The 13,491-nt window shown below is 46.1% G+C and overlaps 1 protein-coding gene across 1 annotated transcript in view; it reads left to right on the top strand.

Moving 5' to 3' along the window:
- Nucleotides 1-1,427: 1,427 nt before the first annotated feature.
- Nucleotides 1,428-13,491, top strand: part of HSPA12A (heat shock protein family A (Hsp70) member 12A) — a 52,164-nt gene continuing 40,100 nt past the window's right edge. Inside the window, exon 1 of the mRNA XM_085229442.1 lies at nucleotides 1,428-1,607. Within this exon, the coding sequence (XP_085085568.1) occupies nucleotides 1,580-1,607 (28 nt within the window). The 5' untranslated portion in view covers nucleotides 1,428-1,579. The remainder of the gene's footprint in view (nucleotides 1,608-13,491) is intronic.

Here is a 13,491-nt window from a genome sequence, read left to right as displayed (position 1 = left end):
CAGCCTGCATGGCAGGCTTTCTTCCAGGAAGTATATGATTTGGGTGCGTGTTTCTTTTTCTTGATTATTCCTTTTTCTTCCTTCCTTTGTTAATTATCCCAATACATTTTAAAGCCCACGATCAATTACTATTGAAGTGCATTTAGTTTGAAGCAGAAGTTTCTGCTATTTAAGCCTCTTGTCAGGAAAACAAGTGTTGAAGTTGTTTGGTTTCTTACTTCCGAGGCTGTTTGATGACAGCATAAATATTCAGCTTGACTAAACGTGCAATTACAGCAGACTATTGGCCAGATGATCCCATTGTTGCATGGCCTGGAGCCAGAGGGAAGCACAAGAAGCAGCAGCCCTGGGGCACGCGGTCCCCACTTTTTGGGAGCCCGTGTGCCTGATCCCCTCAGAAGCTCAGAGTCCGGCTGGGGCTGGCGGAGTGCTGCCATCCTCCTGCTGTTCCCGCTCTGTCCCTCGCTGCTCCTCAGCGGTTCAGCACGTCCTTCTGGGAGGCGGAAAGCTGAGGAGTTTGGCGTATTCTCTGGGTTTCAGGAGGAGGTTTGGTTGTGGTGCCTACAGGATTGGTGCAGGCCTTCCAGGTGAGTCAGCTGTGAACACGTGAAGCATTTCACTGGGACTTTATCTTGTGTATTGCACCTTTGGTCCTTCACAGAGGGAATATGGCCGCAAGGAGCTGCATGAATGAGGGCTGAGTGAGGGCTCTGCTCATAGCCATGCACTCAGGGAGGAAACTGGGGGGGGGGGGAGAGAGGAGAATGTGCTGAGTGAGCATCTGCAGCACCCAGAGTTTGGTTCAGACTTTGCCAGTCCTCCAGAGATCCAGAGATCAAAGGATCCTCTGGTGAGAGGGCTCAGGGCAATCTTTGGGTGGAATAACCAATTTACAGTGATTTCTTGAGCTTGGAAGTCAGCAAGGAGCTGCACTGCAGTCAGTAGCCTTGTTTGTTCCACGAGAACCGCAGGCAGTGCTTCCACAATGTGAATGGCTGCTGAGGCTGGAAAATAAGGGAGAACTGGACCCGGGAAGCACGGGAGAAGAACAGGGTAATGGTTTCTCTGGCTGCAGGATATCAGCCTTTTATTCTCGGGTTTACAGCGTCTTTGGAAAAACCTTTACAGCTTAATGGTGGTCCAAGTGCCCGTGGGCGTGCCTCTCTCCCAGGTCCTGCAGAGGTGGGAATCAGCTAACGAGCGGGATCGGAGCTTGCGAAGGGCACGGGTCGAGAAAGAGCCCGCTCCAAAGGCAAATGAAGCACTGTGGTGCTGTGACGGTAACCCTGCAGTCCGTGGTTTTGGGGAACCTGTCAGCGATTGCAGAACGTTCGTCCTCTCCGAGCCTCAGCGCTCCTCGCTCAGCCGCCGCCGGGCCCGCAGCGGGGAGGGGCCGCGCCGCCCCCTGCCAGCGACGGGGCCTGGCTGCAGCGGCACCGCCCGCAGGAAGGCGCGGCGGGGTGGGGACGGGAGGAAGCAACGGAGCCTCCCCCGGGGTTGGGCTCCGCGGCCGGCCCATGCCTCGGCGGGAGCGGTGAACGGCGGGCTGAGGGGAGCCGCGGGGCGGCGGCGGGCGGCCATGTCGGAGAGCGAGGGCGGCGCGGCAGGTGAGGCGGGGGGGGTTCGCCGCAATGCGGGAGCGCGGCGGGGGGAGGCGGCCGGGGCCGGTGGTGGGGAAGCGGGGGCGGAATCCCGGCCGGCTGCCCGCTGCGGAGCACCGCGGGCGGGGGGAGCCGGGGCTCGGAGCGGAGCCCGCCGCCCGCCGCAGCTCCGGGGAGCCGCTGCGGCGACCCGGGAGGGAGCGGGGTGCGGGAACAATGCGGCCGCCGAGGCCTTTTGTGGCCGTCCCGCCCGGCGGCCGGGAGGGAGAGAGGGTCGAGTGGGAGAGCGGGATGCGGGCGTAGCTGTGATGTGCTGGGAGAGAGCCGGGAGGGAGGCAGCGCTTCGGCGAGGCGCCGGGACGGGACGTGCGGGTCGGCGGCTGGAAGGGGCTGCTCCCTGCGGGCCTGCAGGGAGGGTCTGACTGCGGTCCGTCAGTGCTCGCAGTGCACCCGGTGACAGGCAGAGCGCCGCAGGGCATGGTCCCTCCCTGTTGGGGATGCTGCAAATGCGTGGCTGGGGGAACAACCCGAAGGGCGATGCGGGCTTAACCTGGTCTCATTGTGTCTCTCCCGCCCTTCTTCCTCACTGAATGGTGTAGAGACTGGGGAAATGGATGCTGAGCCTTGGGTGATGGTGGTAAATGTACAGAGAAACTTAAAAGACTGTTTGTACAAATCAAAGAATTGTGGGGGTTGGAAGGGACCTCTGGAGATTGTCTAGTCCAAGCCCCTGCTAAAGCAGGTTCCCTGCGGTAGGTTGCAGCAACAAATCCTGGAAATAAACTAAAGGAAAGCTCTTCTGATGAGCTTATCCAGCTGTAAGCCTTAGCACATCTGGGGATGCAGCTCTGTTTTGCAGGTGGGGATGGTGACTCAGATGGGTGCAGACAAGCACCAGCCGGAGGACCGGTCAGAAGGATTTCCTACAGAAGACAGCAGCCCTCTTTGCACAGAGAACTTGCGGTGATGCTCAGGAGACCTGTTTTCAAAATTTCCCCCCAAAACTGAGGTTCTGTGTTGGAGAGAAGGGAGAAAAAAGTGCATCTGTGCGTAGAATTTGGGGAGCACTTTGAATAAAAGAGGTAAACTGTAGCACACGTGAAATAAAAGAGTCACAGTGCCCATTTCGAACAATACAGATAGTACTGTTTATAAACTAGTTGAATTTTCAAGATCTTTACTGCATATTCACCCCCATCATGTACATGTTAAGTGCTTTCTATATAAGTCGCTGATGCTTACTCTGCTTGAGGGTAGCTCTGATGGTTCTCTAGCTGACAACAGGGAGGAACAGAATGATATTTGTGTGGCAGGTGACAGAGTACTGTGTATTGTTTGCTGTAGTAAAGCTGCAAGGTTAGTGCAAGGCAGTGTTGAGAATAAGTGACTTGTGACAGAAAGAGAATTTGTTCAGGAGGGGTTTTGCTAGAAGATGGAATGTCATGCAGTAAATCAATGATTTGCTATGCCAGAAATCTTTATGTGCTTTCCACTCTCTGGAATGCTGAAGCTGTCAGAGAAGAAAGACTTCAGGGATAAAACGTGATTTAGTAGGTGTTGTATTGACAGTCCAGGGGCTGCAGCCACTTACTGCAGCGTGGTACAATGCGTAGAAGAGAGGTCTGTATGTAAAACAGCACAGCGTTGCATGCGGTATCTGCCCATCGCTTGTAGCTCCAGTCAGCACAGCACTGCGGTATCTGCAGATTGCTCAGGGTGAGCCTTGATGCAGTCATTTGTGCCCCTGAGCTGTTGCATGTGGAACTTCTCATTGTACTGCCTTCTAATGCTGGTCAGCCAATGGGTGATGCTGATTCAGTTCTCCTTTACTGTATGCACCCTGTGAATTTTCAGTTCGTTCCCCTGGGGTAGCAGTGGGTGCCTAGCAGTGCAGGGAGCTGCCCTGCTCGGAGCTGCGGGGATTCGCCAGAGTTGGGTTTGGCTGCAGGGAGGCCCTGCACTGCTCAGCACTCTGTGGTGTGACACCAGCACTCTGGCCCAGAGCTGGGAGCAGTGCGGCTCAGACGCGGCTGCTGCTTTGGATGCAGCTGAAGTCAGCAGCCCCAGGAGGCTGATGCTGTGCAAGAAGACCTGAATGCTGCCTCAGCTGCAGAAGATCTGATCTGCAGGTGTAAATGTCATGGTGTAGGTTCTGTTTTGCTCTCTAACTCTGTGCCCGTTGTTGGGGTTACACATGAGTTGACTGGTATCTTGCCTTGTGCTCTTTTCTGCCAAATGCTTTTTACTGTCCTCTGCTATGATGTCACTTCTGAATCCCTTCGCCTCCATTTTCTGTACCTGAATTAGTTCTGCCTTTTGGTGTTGTGTCAGGTGGGATTTCAGAAGTCGTTTACTCCAAGGAGTGCAACATTTATAGCTTAAAAGTGTTTCTCTGTGGCTATTTTAATCTACATATTGTGGAGGAGCAGCTTGGCTTATTCGGGTATTTTAAAAAGCACTGCTGTCCCTCAGTGAATGACAATGGAGAAATGGGAAAGGAATAAACAGCATGGCACTCAAATGATGTGACTTCCCAGGAGAAGAGCAGTCGTGATCACAACTAGCTATGAAACAACTTTTTATGTGAGCTTAGCTCTATTCCTTTTGTTTATTTATTTATATGTAAAGTAGTTGTTGAGATTTGCCATAAGCAGCTCAGTGAAACCGTGAGACTCTTTGAGTGTTGCATTCAGAAGTGACTTCAACTTCTTCCATGGTGACCTTCTGTGTGATAGTTACCCCTCTCACAGAATCACAGAATGGCCTGGGTTGGAAGGGACCTCAAGGATCGTGAATCTCCAACCACCCTGTCTGGCAGCTCCACCAACCTCCACATTCAATACTAGACCAGGCTGCCATCCAGCCTGGCTTGAACACCTCCAGGCATGGGGCATCCACTGCCTCTTTGGGCAGCCTGTTCCAGCATCTCACCTCCTCTCATAGTAAAGAATTTCCCCCTGACATCCAGCCTAAATCTTCCCTGCTTATCCTCTGCTCTCCTGTTAAGCACCCTCACTAACTGACAGTAGAAATGGGTGAAGCTCCAGGTTACGACACAGTCGTGCAGAGCTACTCAGCTGTGTTTTCCTACTAGAAAAGAGGAAGACTTGGAATCTGTTTCAAGAATGAACTCTGAAGTCCATCAGTTGTGCCTGTAATTGGTATGCTCACTTCACAGATGTTTTACTGAAAAAGTGCACAGCTGGTTTGTAACATGAGGTCACAGATGTTGATGTTGCACTCAGAGAAAGCTGCTGTCAAGTATGAACTGAAGGGATCTGCTGTGCCACTAGCATACGTGAAGACTTCATGTTCTTAACTGCAGCAAAGGTCCTGGCTCCTGGCTTCATCAGATCGAGGCTGCCTCTGCTCAGCGACCGGGTGCATTTTGGTCTTAAAAAGAACATTCCATAGATCTCATTACTCAAAATATGTCAACTATGACCCATTTGCTGTTGTGTTAAGGAGCATAGTGATATGCATTTAAAATAAACATACGCAAGTTTTAAATTTTACTGTAACTATTACTGAAGCAGTAACTTCTCTGTGTTTTAAAATTAGGATGGCAGTGGGTATTAAAACAGGAAATTCCTTCAAAGACTGCCTCAAAGGGATTTCAGAGAGGATTTTGTGTAAATGAAAAGGAAAATGCAGTCAATTCTAACAAAAAAAGTAAGTAAATAAACAAAAAAATACTCAGAATCTGGAGGTCAGCGCTGAGACTGGAAAGCCTTTGTTCCTGTCTTCTGATGCCTTTGCTAAGGACTGCATCAGGGTGTGTCAGGAACAGGGAGCTGCACGGGGAGCCACATTGGCTCGCCCCGCTGTTGGCACGCTGCTGTGCTCTGCTTATGGATAGAAGCTCTGCTGGGTTTACTTGGCAGTGGTTTGGGCACATGGATTGGCTCTGGAAGTACCTTAATTTGCAAATACAAGGGACCTGGAAGGGTCTTCCTCTGTTTTTTCCATCAGTAATTCTGTAAGATTTGGTCAGCTCTCAGACTGTGCTCTGGAGATGCAGTTTCCTAGGAATTCTGAGAGATGTTTTCATCAGCTTGTATTGTTCGCAGTCCAGAAAGAAGCATGTATATGAGTGCAGTTTTATAGCAGCAATTTCTTGAAATCTGTGCAAGTTTATTTGCTCTCGTCTCAGAATAACTACTGTCTCTGTTACAGAAATGTCCCCAGTCAACTGTAGTTTCCTTGAGGAAGGAGGCAAGTTTTTGTGTTGAGAGAAGCAAGCTGCATAGAGATCATCTATGAACTCTGCTTTGACTTGCTCTTACCTAGATATATTTTACATTGATAATGCTTTTCAGGACCGCTCTCTAGGGGTTGTCTCAGTCTCTATGTGTACTCCAACCGTTTTGAAGTTCAGAGTGCTCTGAGCTTGCCTGTGCAGCATGGCCTTTTGTCACGAGGCTCGTATTTTAACTCGATTTTTTTCTTTCCATTTCACATGAAGTCTGGACAGTGGATATTTGGGTATATACCTCCCTTGTTACTGCAGCCAGGCTGTTTGTCTTTAGTCAGAGATAATGAGAACATTAAAATCGCAGTTTCTTTATTCATTTCTTACCACCTTACAGTCACTGTTTGAGAAATGCATTCCTGACAACTTGATGTTGCAGATTTCATCTTTGAGGACTCCTGAGGCTTTTTCTATATTTAAAGACCAAAGTACCTGTGGTTATGATAGGCTGACTGGCAAATGGCCCCATTCCCTTGTTCCAAATAGATCCTACAAATTTAACATCGCTTTCTTAAGTTTCCATGGATACCTCACTAGAACACATGCTGTAATCAAACCAGTAGGGCATGCCATTTGCAAAAGCTTTCACTATTGTCGTAATGGAACTGCTGAATTCAAACCTGTCCTTTTAGAGTAGCTCTCTTTCTTACTCAGCTTGTTGTGGTTTTAGCCATAGCAGGCTGGATCCTGTGCTTGTCCCTGTGGAAGCACAGCTTTTCAGCTGGCTGTCTCCTAGGTTGGTGTTGGCCTCTGTGTGATGTGTATGCGTAGTCATGAATGTAGTCCTGATGGGTGCTGGTATTAAAAACCTCTGGAAATTGATTTTAATCAGTGTCTGCATGATTTTATGATCTACTCTACAGATCCTAAGCATCAGTTTTCTCTCTTCTGTCCTTTGCTTTTCTCCTCGTAAAACCTCCTCGTAAGGTATTTTCCTTTAAGCCTGATGGCAAATCTGTTCTCAAGACTGTAAGTTAAAAAGAATAAAGGAACGCAAACTTATTTTTGATTTAGCTGTGAAGTGTCAATCTGAATCTAAATCAAAACCCAGAGACTATAGATTCACAGATGACTTTGCTGATATATTGTCAGATTTGACACTGCTTCTTGCAGTTGCACAACAGCTAGTGTTCTTTATTTTCCCACTTCAGCCGTGAAGAATGTTAAGGGACTCATATAGCTCTTTTCCTTAGTTTTTGTTAAGTTTGCTTACTTTTGGAAGAGGACTGGGGGGACATGGAGACAAGTTTATTTTTCCTGCTGGACATGAGAAACAGAAAAACTGAACGGTGATTTTTGTTCAGTCTTTGACTAATTTTCCTTTGAATATCTTTCCAAAAAAGAAAATCTAGGATTGCTTTGTTTTCAGGATGTAATTACATCTAGAAGATCTTATGTAGGAACTCACAATAAGATAGGGAATTCTCTAGTGCCATATTTTTTTGATTACTTCTGTTTTTTAAAGGAAAAAAAAAAGCCAGCCCACTCTCAGCTGGTAAGTGCTGCATTTCCCCAAGTGACCAACATTGCACATTGCACATGCTCTGTTCTATGTGTGGTCCTGGGAACTGGAGCATAATCTTATTAGTGCCATTCCTGACAGCCTTGCAGTGAACCAAGTGGATGAGGTGGATGATGACAGACATGTTGATGAAAGAGAAGCGGCAGGAGACCTTTTCTAGGAAGCTCTCTTTTCAAAGAATCTGGATTCTGTATGTTGGTGTGGTTTGTTTTCTGTTGCTTGGGTCTTTCTGTTTGGAAGCAAAGGGGGGAGGAGGTGAGTGATAAAGAAAACTGCTTGCATGGGGGAAGGAAGCCTGCAAGGAAGCCTGAAGGAAGCAGGTTCAGAGGAGCTTGTTGAGGAGAGAGGAGGTTATTTAGTATGTGTTAAAGGTGTCTGTAGCATACCTGTGTCTGTGGAATAATTAGAATGATTGTGCAGAGTTCTCTTACGCTACAGTGAGCCACAGAATTTTTTGTTAACCCATATTTATCACAACATGCATCTGCTAAAGCAAGATGCCTTTTCCTTATGGTGCATATGGCAGGGTCAATTTTGTTCTTGGGGCAGTAGTGCATAGGTACAAAAGAGCTGGAGTTCAGAAGTGAGCAATCAATGCAAAGCTGCTGCTGCTGAGTTCTCAAACCCCAGGCTCTGGGGTCTGAGCAGATTCTGAGCATGTGAGAAAAGTCTTGGGTCTGGTAAAGAGTTGGTTGAGGTTTTACAGACCCTGTTATGAAGGGTGCTTGATAGTTCTGTTGAAGTCCACTTTACCATGCACTAGTAAGGTCAGATCAAATTAGGTAATGTCCTACATACTGCCAAGGAGAGGAGAACTGAACTTACAGCACCTGACGTATTCAGTAAGTTATTGCAAGTTCCTGTGCATGTCTTTCATCTTAAATTAAATTCACAACAAATAGGTGGTGTCTGTTTTTCCTTCTGCTGGTGAGGTGCGGGAAAATGAATATTATTCCACAAAATGAGGGATTGTATTCTGATAGTCTTAGCAATAATATTAAAGACTTGAATGATATTTGAAAGCTTGATAACATAGTGAAAAGGTAGACAGCTCCAGTCAAACTGCAGTCATAATGGGAGACAATGGAAAAGTGTAAGTGAGAAAGTTCATAGCTCATAATGAGATTTCTTATTTTCAGAATTGTATCCAAAGAATTGGCAGAATTCTTGCTCTAGAAAATTACTGTGCTGTAATTGGTATTGGGGCAATGAATATCAGTTCTTTGAGTAACCAGTTATTATGAAAGAGTATCAGGAAACTTGGATTTGTCTCAGGGATTTGCTGTGGCTCTATTCAGAAGGGAAGTGCATTGCAGTCTTCAGCAAACCAGCTGGATGCCTACTGGCGTTTTAAAACAAAGAGCTCTGATTCCATTGATGTTAATAGCAGTAGTGTCGCTGGGTTCAGTAGAAGCAGGAGGTTCTTAGTTCTGATAGGAAATATCTTTTTATTATGCAAGAGAATCTTTTAAGTGTTTCTTTGTATTTGCTTTTTTTCCCATCTCTCTCTTTTTGTTGTTGTTCTATAATTATTTTCAAAGGCCATCTTTGTATTGCAGTAAAATTGCTCTAGGTTGTCATGTTACATTTGGAAGCTATGACATTTTGTGCTTAATCCAAAGTAAAGTCTCAGCAAAATGAAAAGCTGATAAGGTTTTCTCTACCAGTGCAGCAATTGTCAACTAATAGCAATATGGAAAACCATTCCTTCCCTGTTGTGCAAACATCATTAGCAAGCTTTGCTTGCAGCAAAATGATTATTGATGCTCAAAATGATACATAGTGATTGGAGTGAAAAGCCACGTTTTGAATTCTATTCTTTTGCTGCATGATGGCTGCCCTACACCCATATTTCATTCATCCGTTTTTATTTTCAATCCAGAGATGTTGCCCAAATGGAAAAATGAAGAATTTGATCAAGGTTTTGGTATAACCAGCAAACTGAATGAGATCCCCATGTAGTAGTCACTGTTACTAACCTCTGGATAGCTGGAAATTCTAGAAAAATTGCCATAAGATATAGGCAGTGCTTTCAGATATAAGATCTAATTTCTGGGTGATCCTTTGCAGAGCTAGGAGTTGAATTTGATGATCCTTATGGGTATCTTCCAACTTGGGATTTCTATAATTCTACGTGCAAGTGTTTGATCTGTGAAACTGATCAGCGTGTGCAAAGTGCCTTCAGTTTTCCTGGGTTTACTGGACCCGTAGAGATCACCTGCAATAGTGGCAGGTCCATCTGGCTCATCAGCCAGCAAATAACCAAGAGGCTGCTTGGCTTAGCATAGGGAACAGTAGATGTGAATTATATGAACCAAAAATGGATTGTTGCAGCTTTTCTTTTGAGTCAGGATTGTGTAGGGCAGGAATACTCAGAGTTTGGGAGCTTCTAGAAAAGAGTGTGTTATATTGATTGTCCTAGTGAAGTCCCCAAGCTCAGCCAGATTTTCACCTTTACACAATAAATGAATTTCATTGCATTTTAGGTCATGGATTGAAACAAATGACTTTGGGATACTCAATTATATTTAAATGTTATTGTGAAAATGCTTCTTAAAATGCTGAAATTCTCAGCTGAAACAGGGAATAGCATCGATCCTATCACTGATTCACAGAAGCGTAGAAGAGTTGAATTGGCAAGCTTTGCATATGTGACCACTCTGGTAGGATCCTATTAATAAAAGTTACCTGCAGATGCATAAATTGGGACATGACATACTTTCCAGGTTAGCAAAGAGGTGCACGTGAGTCCTGAGGCTTTATCCTTCCTGGGAAGTGAGGTCCAGAAAGGTTCAGCACGAGCTCTGCTGTCTCAGCCATCACATCAGCTAAGTTGTTATTAATATTGTGGACTTTTCTTTTACTCTGTGAGTATTCTGAGTAATCTTGAAGATTATTCCTTTGCTGCATTTTGTCATAAGCTATGGTTAAAAACCAAAATGTGGCCAATCGTTACTGAAAAACAGGAAAAGCTAAACTGATTAGCTGCTGCAGGAAACCGTGGAAAATAAACTCTTGCATGTGTTTAGATAAAAAGAAGGAATAATATAAATTAAATCTGCTAAGCCAGCAATTGCAGCTAATACAATAATGGATATGGATCATTATTAATACAGTGTCAGCTGGTGTCATCATTTTATCACTTCCCCAAATATTACAGGGTTTTGAAATTGCATAGAAACTTTTGAATTAAAACAAAACAAAAAACCCAGCAAAACAAAAAGATCCTCAAAGAAGTAAAAGAGAGAGGCTTCTCCTTTTTAACTGCCATCCTTCAAAATGTATTTTTGGGCAATTCCTTAGGGTAGGACCAAAGTCGGAAAATGCAGTGACATGCTTGAATTAATTCTATACATACTAAGTTAAATTATCCAACCCCTCCAGTGTAGGCAGTTGTATTTCAAGTTAATGTTTACAAGCATTTACTGTTGGAAATAAGTAAATCTCTCATCATGCCTTAGAAAAAGATTATTTTAAATACTGTTGTGTAAGTATTTGAATACTTACTTCAATTTGGGTTCAAAATAAAATTCCTTTATTTGTTTTGGTGTGCAAACTGTCATGAATGAGATGTTTACTTATCATGTTATTTTACTACATATCTTTTCCTAGTGCATAGCTGGATGGAGATAGAGGTCCTTGCTAAGCACAAGAGGTGAAGTTTGAACTTCAGCTATGTGCTACTCTACTTGATTGTGTTTTTGCATTACAGCAGGCAGCCTTAATAAGTCATTTACTTTCAAGGACTGTTGTATCACAGAATCAAATACTGTGATACTGTCCTGGCTGTAATTCTGTTTTTTAATTGCCAAGAGGAGAAATTGACTCCTAGGTCAATTTCAGTTGAGACTAGGTGTTTGTTGCATGGTTCCAACCAGGGTTCTTTGCAACCCTTTGCCCATTCTCTGGCTTTCTTTCAGATTTGCCAATTACACTTGTCTACAAATAAGAGATTTTAAAATATGCAACTCTTTCAGGAATATCTGTGCATTTACTTTTCTTTGTGTAACATCTATAAAATTATGACACACACACTTCTTTCCCCTAAACAAGCCCCAATTCATCCCATCCTCCCACGTGCATAAGCTTATTTCAACACCTTTCAGTTTGTGTAGGGTAGATAGTACACAAATTCCCTAATTTCACGTGCTTTTGATTACATTTTCACTAATTTTTAGAACTCATTAAATCCAGAGTGACTGATCTGCAAGCTATTTTGTGTAAGTACCAACAGCTTGGATGAATGGCTTTGACTTCCTACTATGCTGAGCTGCACTGATTCATTTTTGCTGTATGTTAACAGCAAAAGGAAAACTAGAGAGAATGTGGGCCCCTTACTAAGTGAGGCGGGGGTTCTGGTAACGGGGGATGCTGAGAAGGCAGAGATACTGAATGCCTTCTTTACTTCCGTCTTCAGTGAAAAGGCTCTCCCGCAGGAATCCCACACTCTGGAGGTTATGAGAGGGTCTGGGGAATGGGAGACTTCCCTGTAGTCAGGAAAGAGGATGTGCGTGAGCGCCTAGGCAGTACTAAGGTCCACAAGTCCATGGGACCTGATGGGGTGCATCCACGTGTGCTGAGGGGAGCTGGCGGAGGTCATTGCCGAACCGCTCTCCATCATTTTTGAGAGGTCTTGGATAACAGGGGAGGTCCCTGAAGACTGGAGGATAGCCAATGTCACTCTGGTCTTCAAAAAGGGCAAGAAGGAAGATCCGGGTAATTATAGGCCTGTCAGCCTCACCTCTGTCCCTGGAAAGGTGATGGAACAGCTTGTGCTGGATACCATCTCCAGACAACTGGGAGAAAAGGAGGTTATCAGGAGTAGTCAGCATGGGTTCACCAAGGGGAGGTCGTGCTCGACCAACCTGGTGGCCTTCTATGATGCTGTCACATGCTGGGTGGATGGGGGAAGAGCGGTACCTTGATTTTAGAAAGGCATTTGATACTGTCTCCCACGACATCCTTATAACAAAGCTGAGGAAGTGTGGGATAGATGAGTGGACAGTGAGGTGGGTTGAGAACTGGCTGACTGGCAGAGCGCAGAGGATCGTCATTGGTGGTGCAGAGTCTGGCTGGAGACCTGTAACCAGTGGTGTCCCCCAGGGGTCTGTGCTGGGTCTGGTCTTGTTCAACATCTTCATCAATGACCTTGATGAGGGGATAGTGGCCACCCTCAGCAAGTTTGCTGATGATACGAAGTCGGGAGGATTGGCTGACATGCCTGAAGGCTGTGCTGCCATTCAGCGAGACCTGGATAGGCTGGAGAGCTGGGCAGTAAGAAACCGGATGAGGTTCAACAAAAGCAAGCGTAGGGTCTTACACCTAGGGAGGAATAATTGCATGCACCAATACAGGCTGGGGGTTGAACTGCTGGAGAGGAGCTCTGCAGAGAGGGACCTGGGCGTCCTGGTGGACGACAGGTTGGCCATGAGCCAGCAGTGTGCCCTCGTGGCCAAAAAGGCCAATGGCATTCTGGGGTGCATTAAGGAGAGCGTGTCCAGCAGGTCGAGGGAGGTGATCCTCCCCCTCTACTCTGCCCTGGTAAGGCCTCATCTGGAGTACTGTGTCCAGTTCTGGGCTCCCCAGTACAAAAAAGACAGGGATCTCTTGGAAAGAGTCCAGCGGAGGGCCACAAAGATGGTGAAGGGCCTGGAGCATCTCCCCTATGAAGAAAGGCTGAGTGAACTGAGTCTGTTTAGCCTTGAGAAAAGACGACTGAGAGGGGACCTGATCCAGGTTTATAAATATCTGAGGAGTGGCGGCCATAGCGGTGAGGCCAGTCTCTTTTCAGTGGTACGTGGAGACAGGACGAGGGGAAACGGACATAAGCTGCAGCACAGGAAGTTTCGCACGAATGTGCATAAGAACTTCTTCACGGTGAGGGTGACGGAGCACTGGAACAGGCTGCCCAGGGAGGTTGTGGAGTCTCCTTCTCTGGAGATATTCAAGTCTCGCCTGGACGCCTACCTGTGCGACCTGGTGTAGGGAACCTGCTTTGGCAGGGGGGTTGGTCTCGATGATCTCTAGAGGTCCCTTCCAACCCCTACAATTCTGTGATTTATTAGTTCTGCAAACTCTGGTAATGTCAAGGCCTCTTTTAACATCAGAGTTATAAA

This window comes from Meleagris gallopavo, chromosome 8 (assembly GCF_905368555.1).
Source record: "Meleagris gallopavo chromosome 8, MGAL_WU_HG_1.1, whole genome shotgun sequence".
Classification (NCBI taxonomy): domain Eukaryota; kingdom Metazoa; phylum Chordata; class Aves; order Galliformes; family Phasianidae; genus Meleagris; species Meleagris gallopavo.
This window is presented reverse-complemented; position numbering and strand designations above follow the sequence as displayed.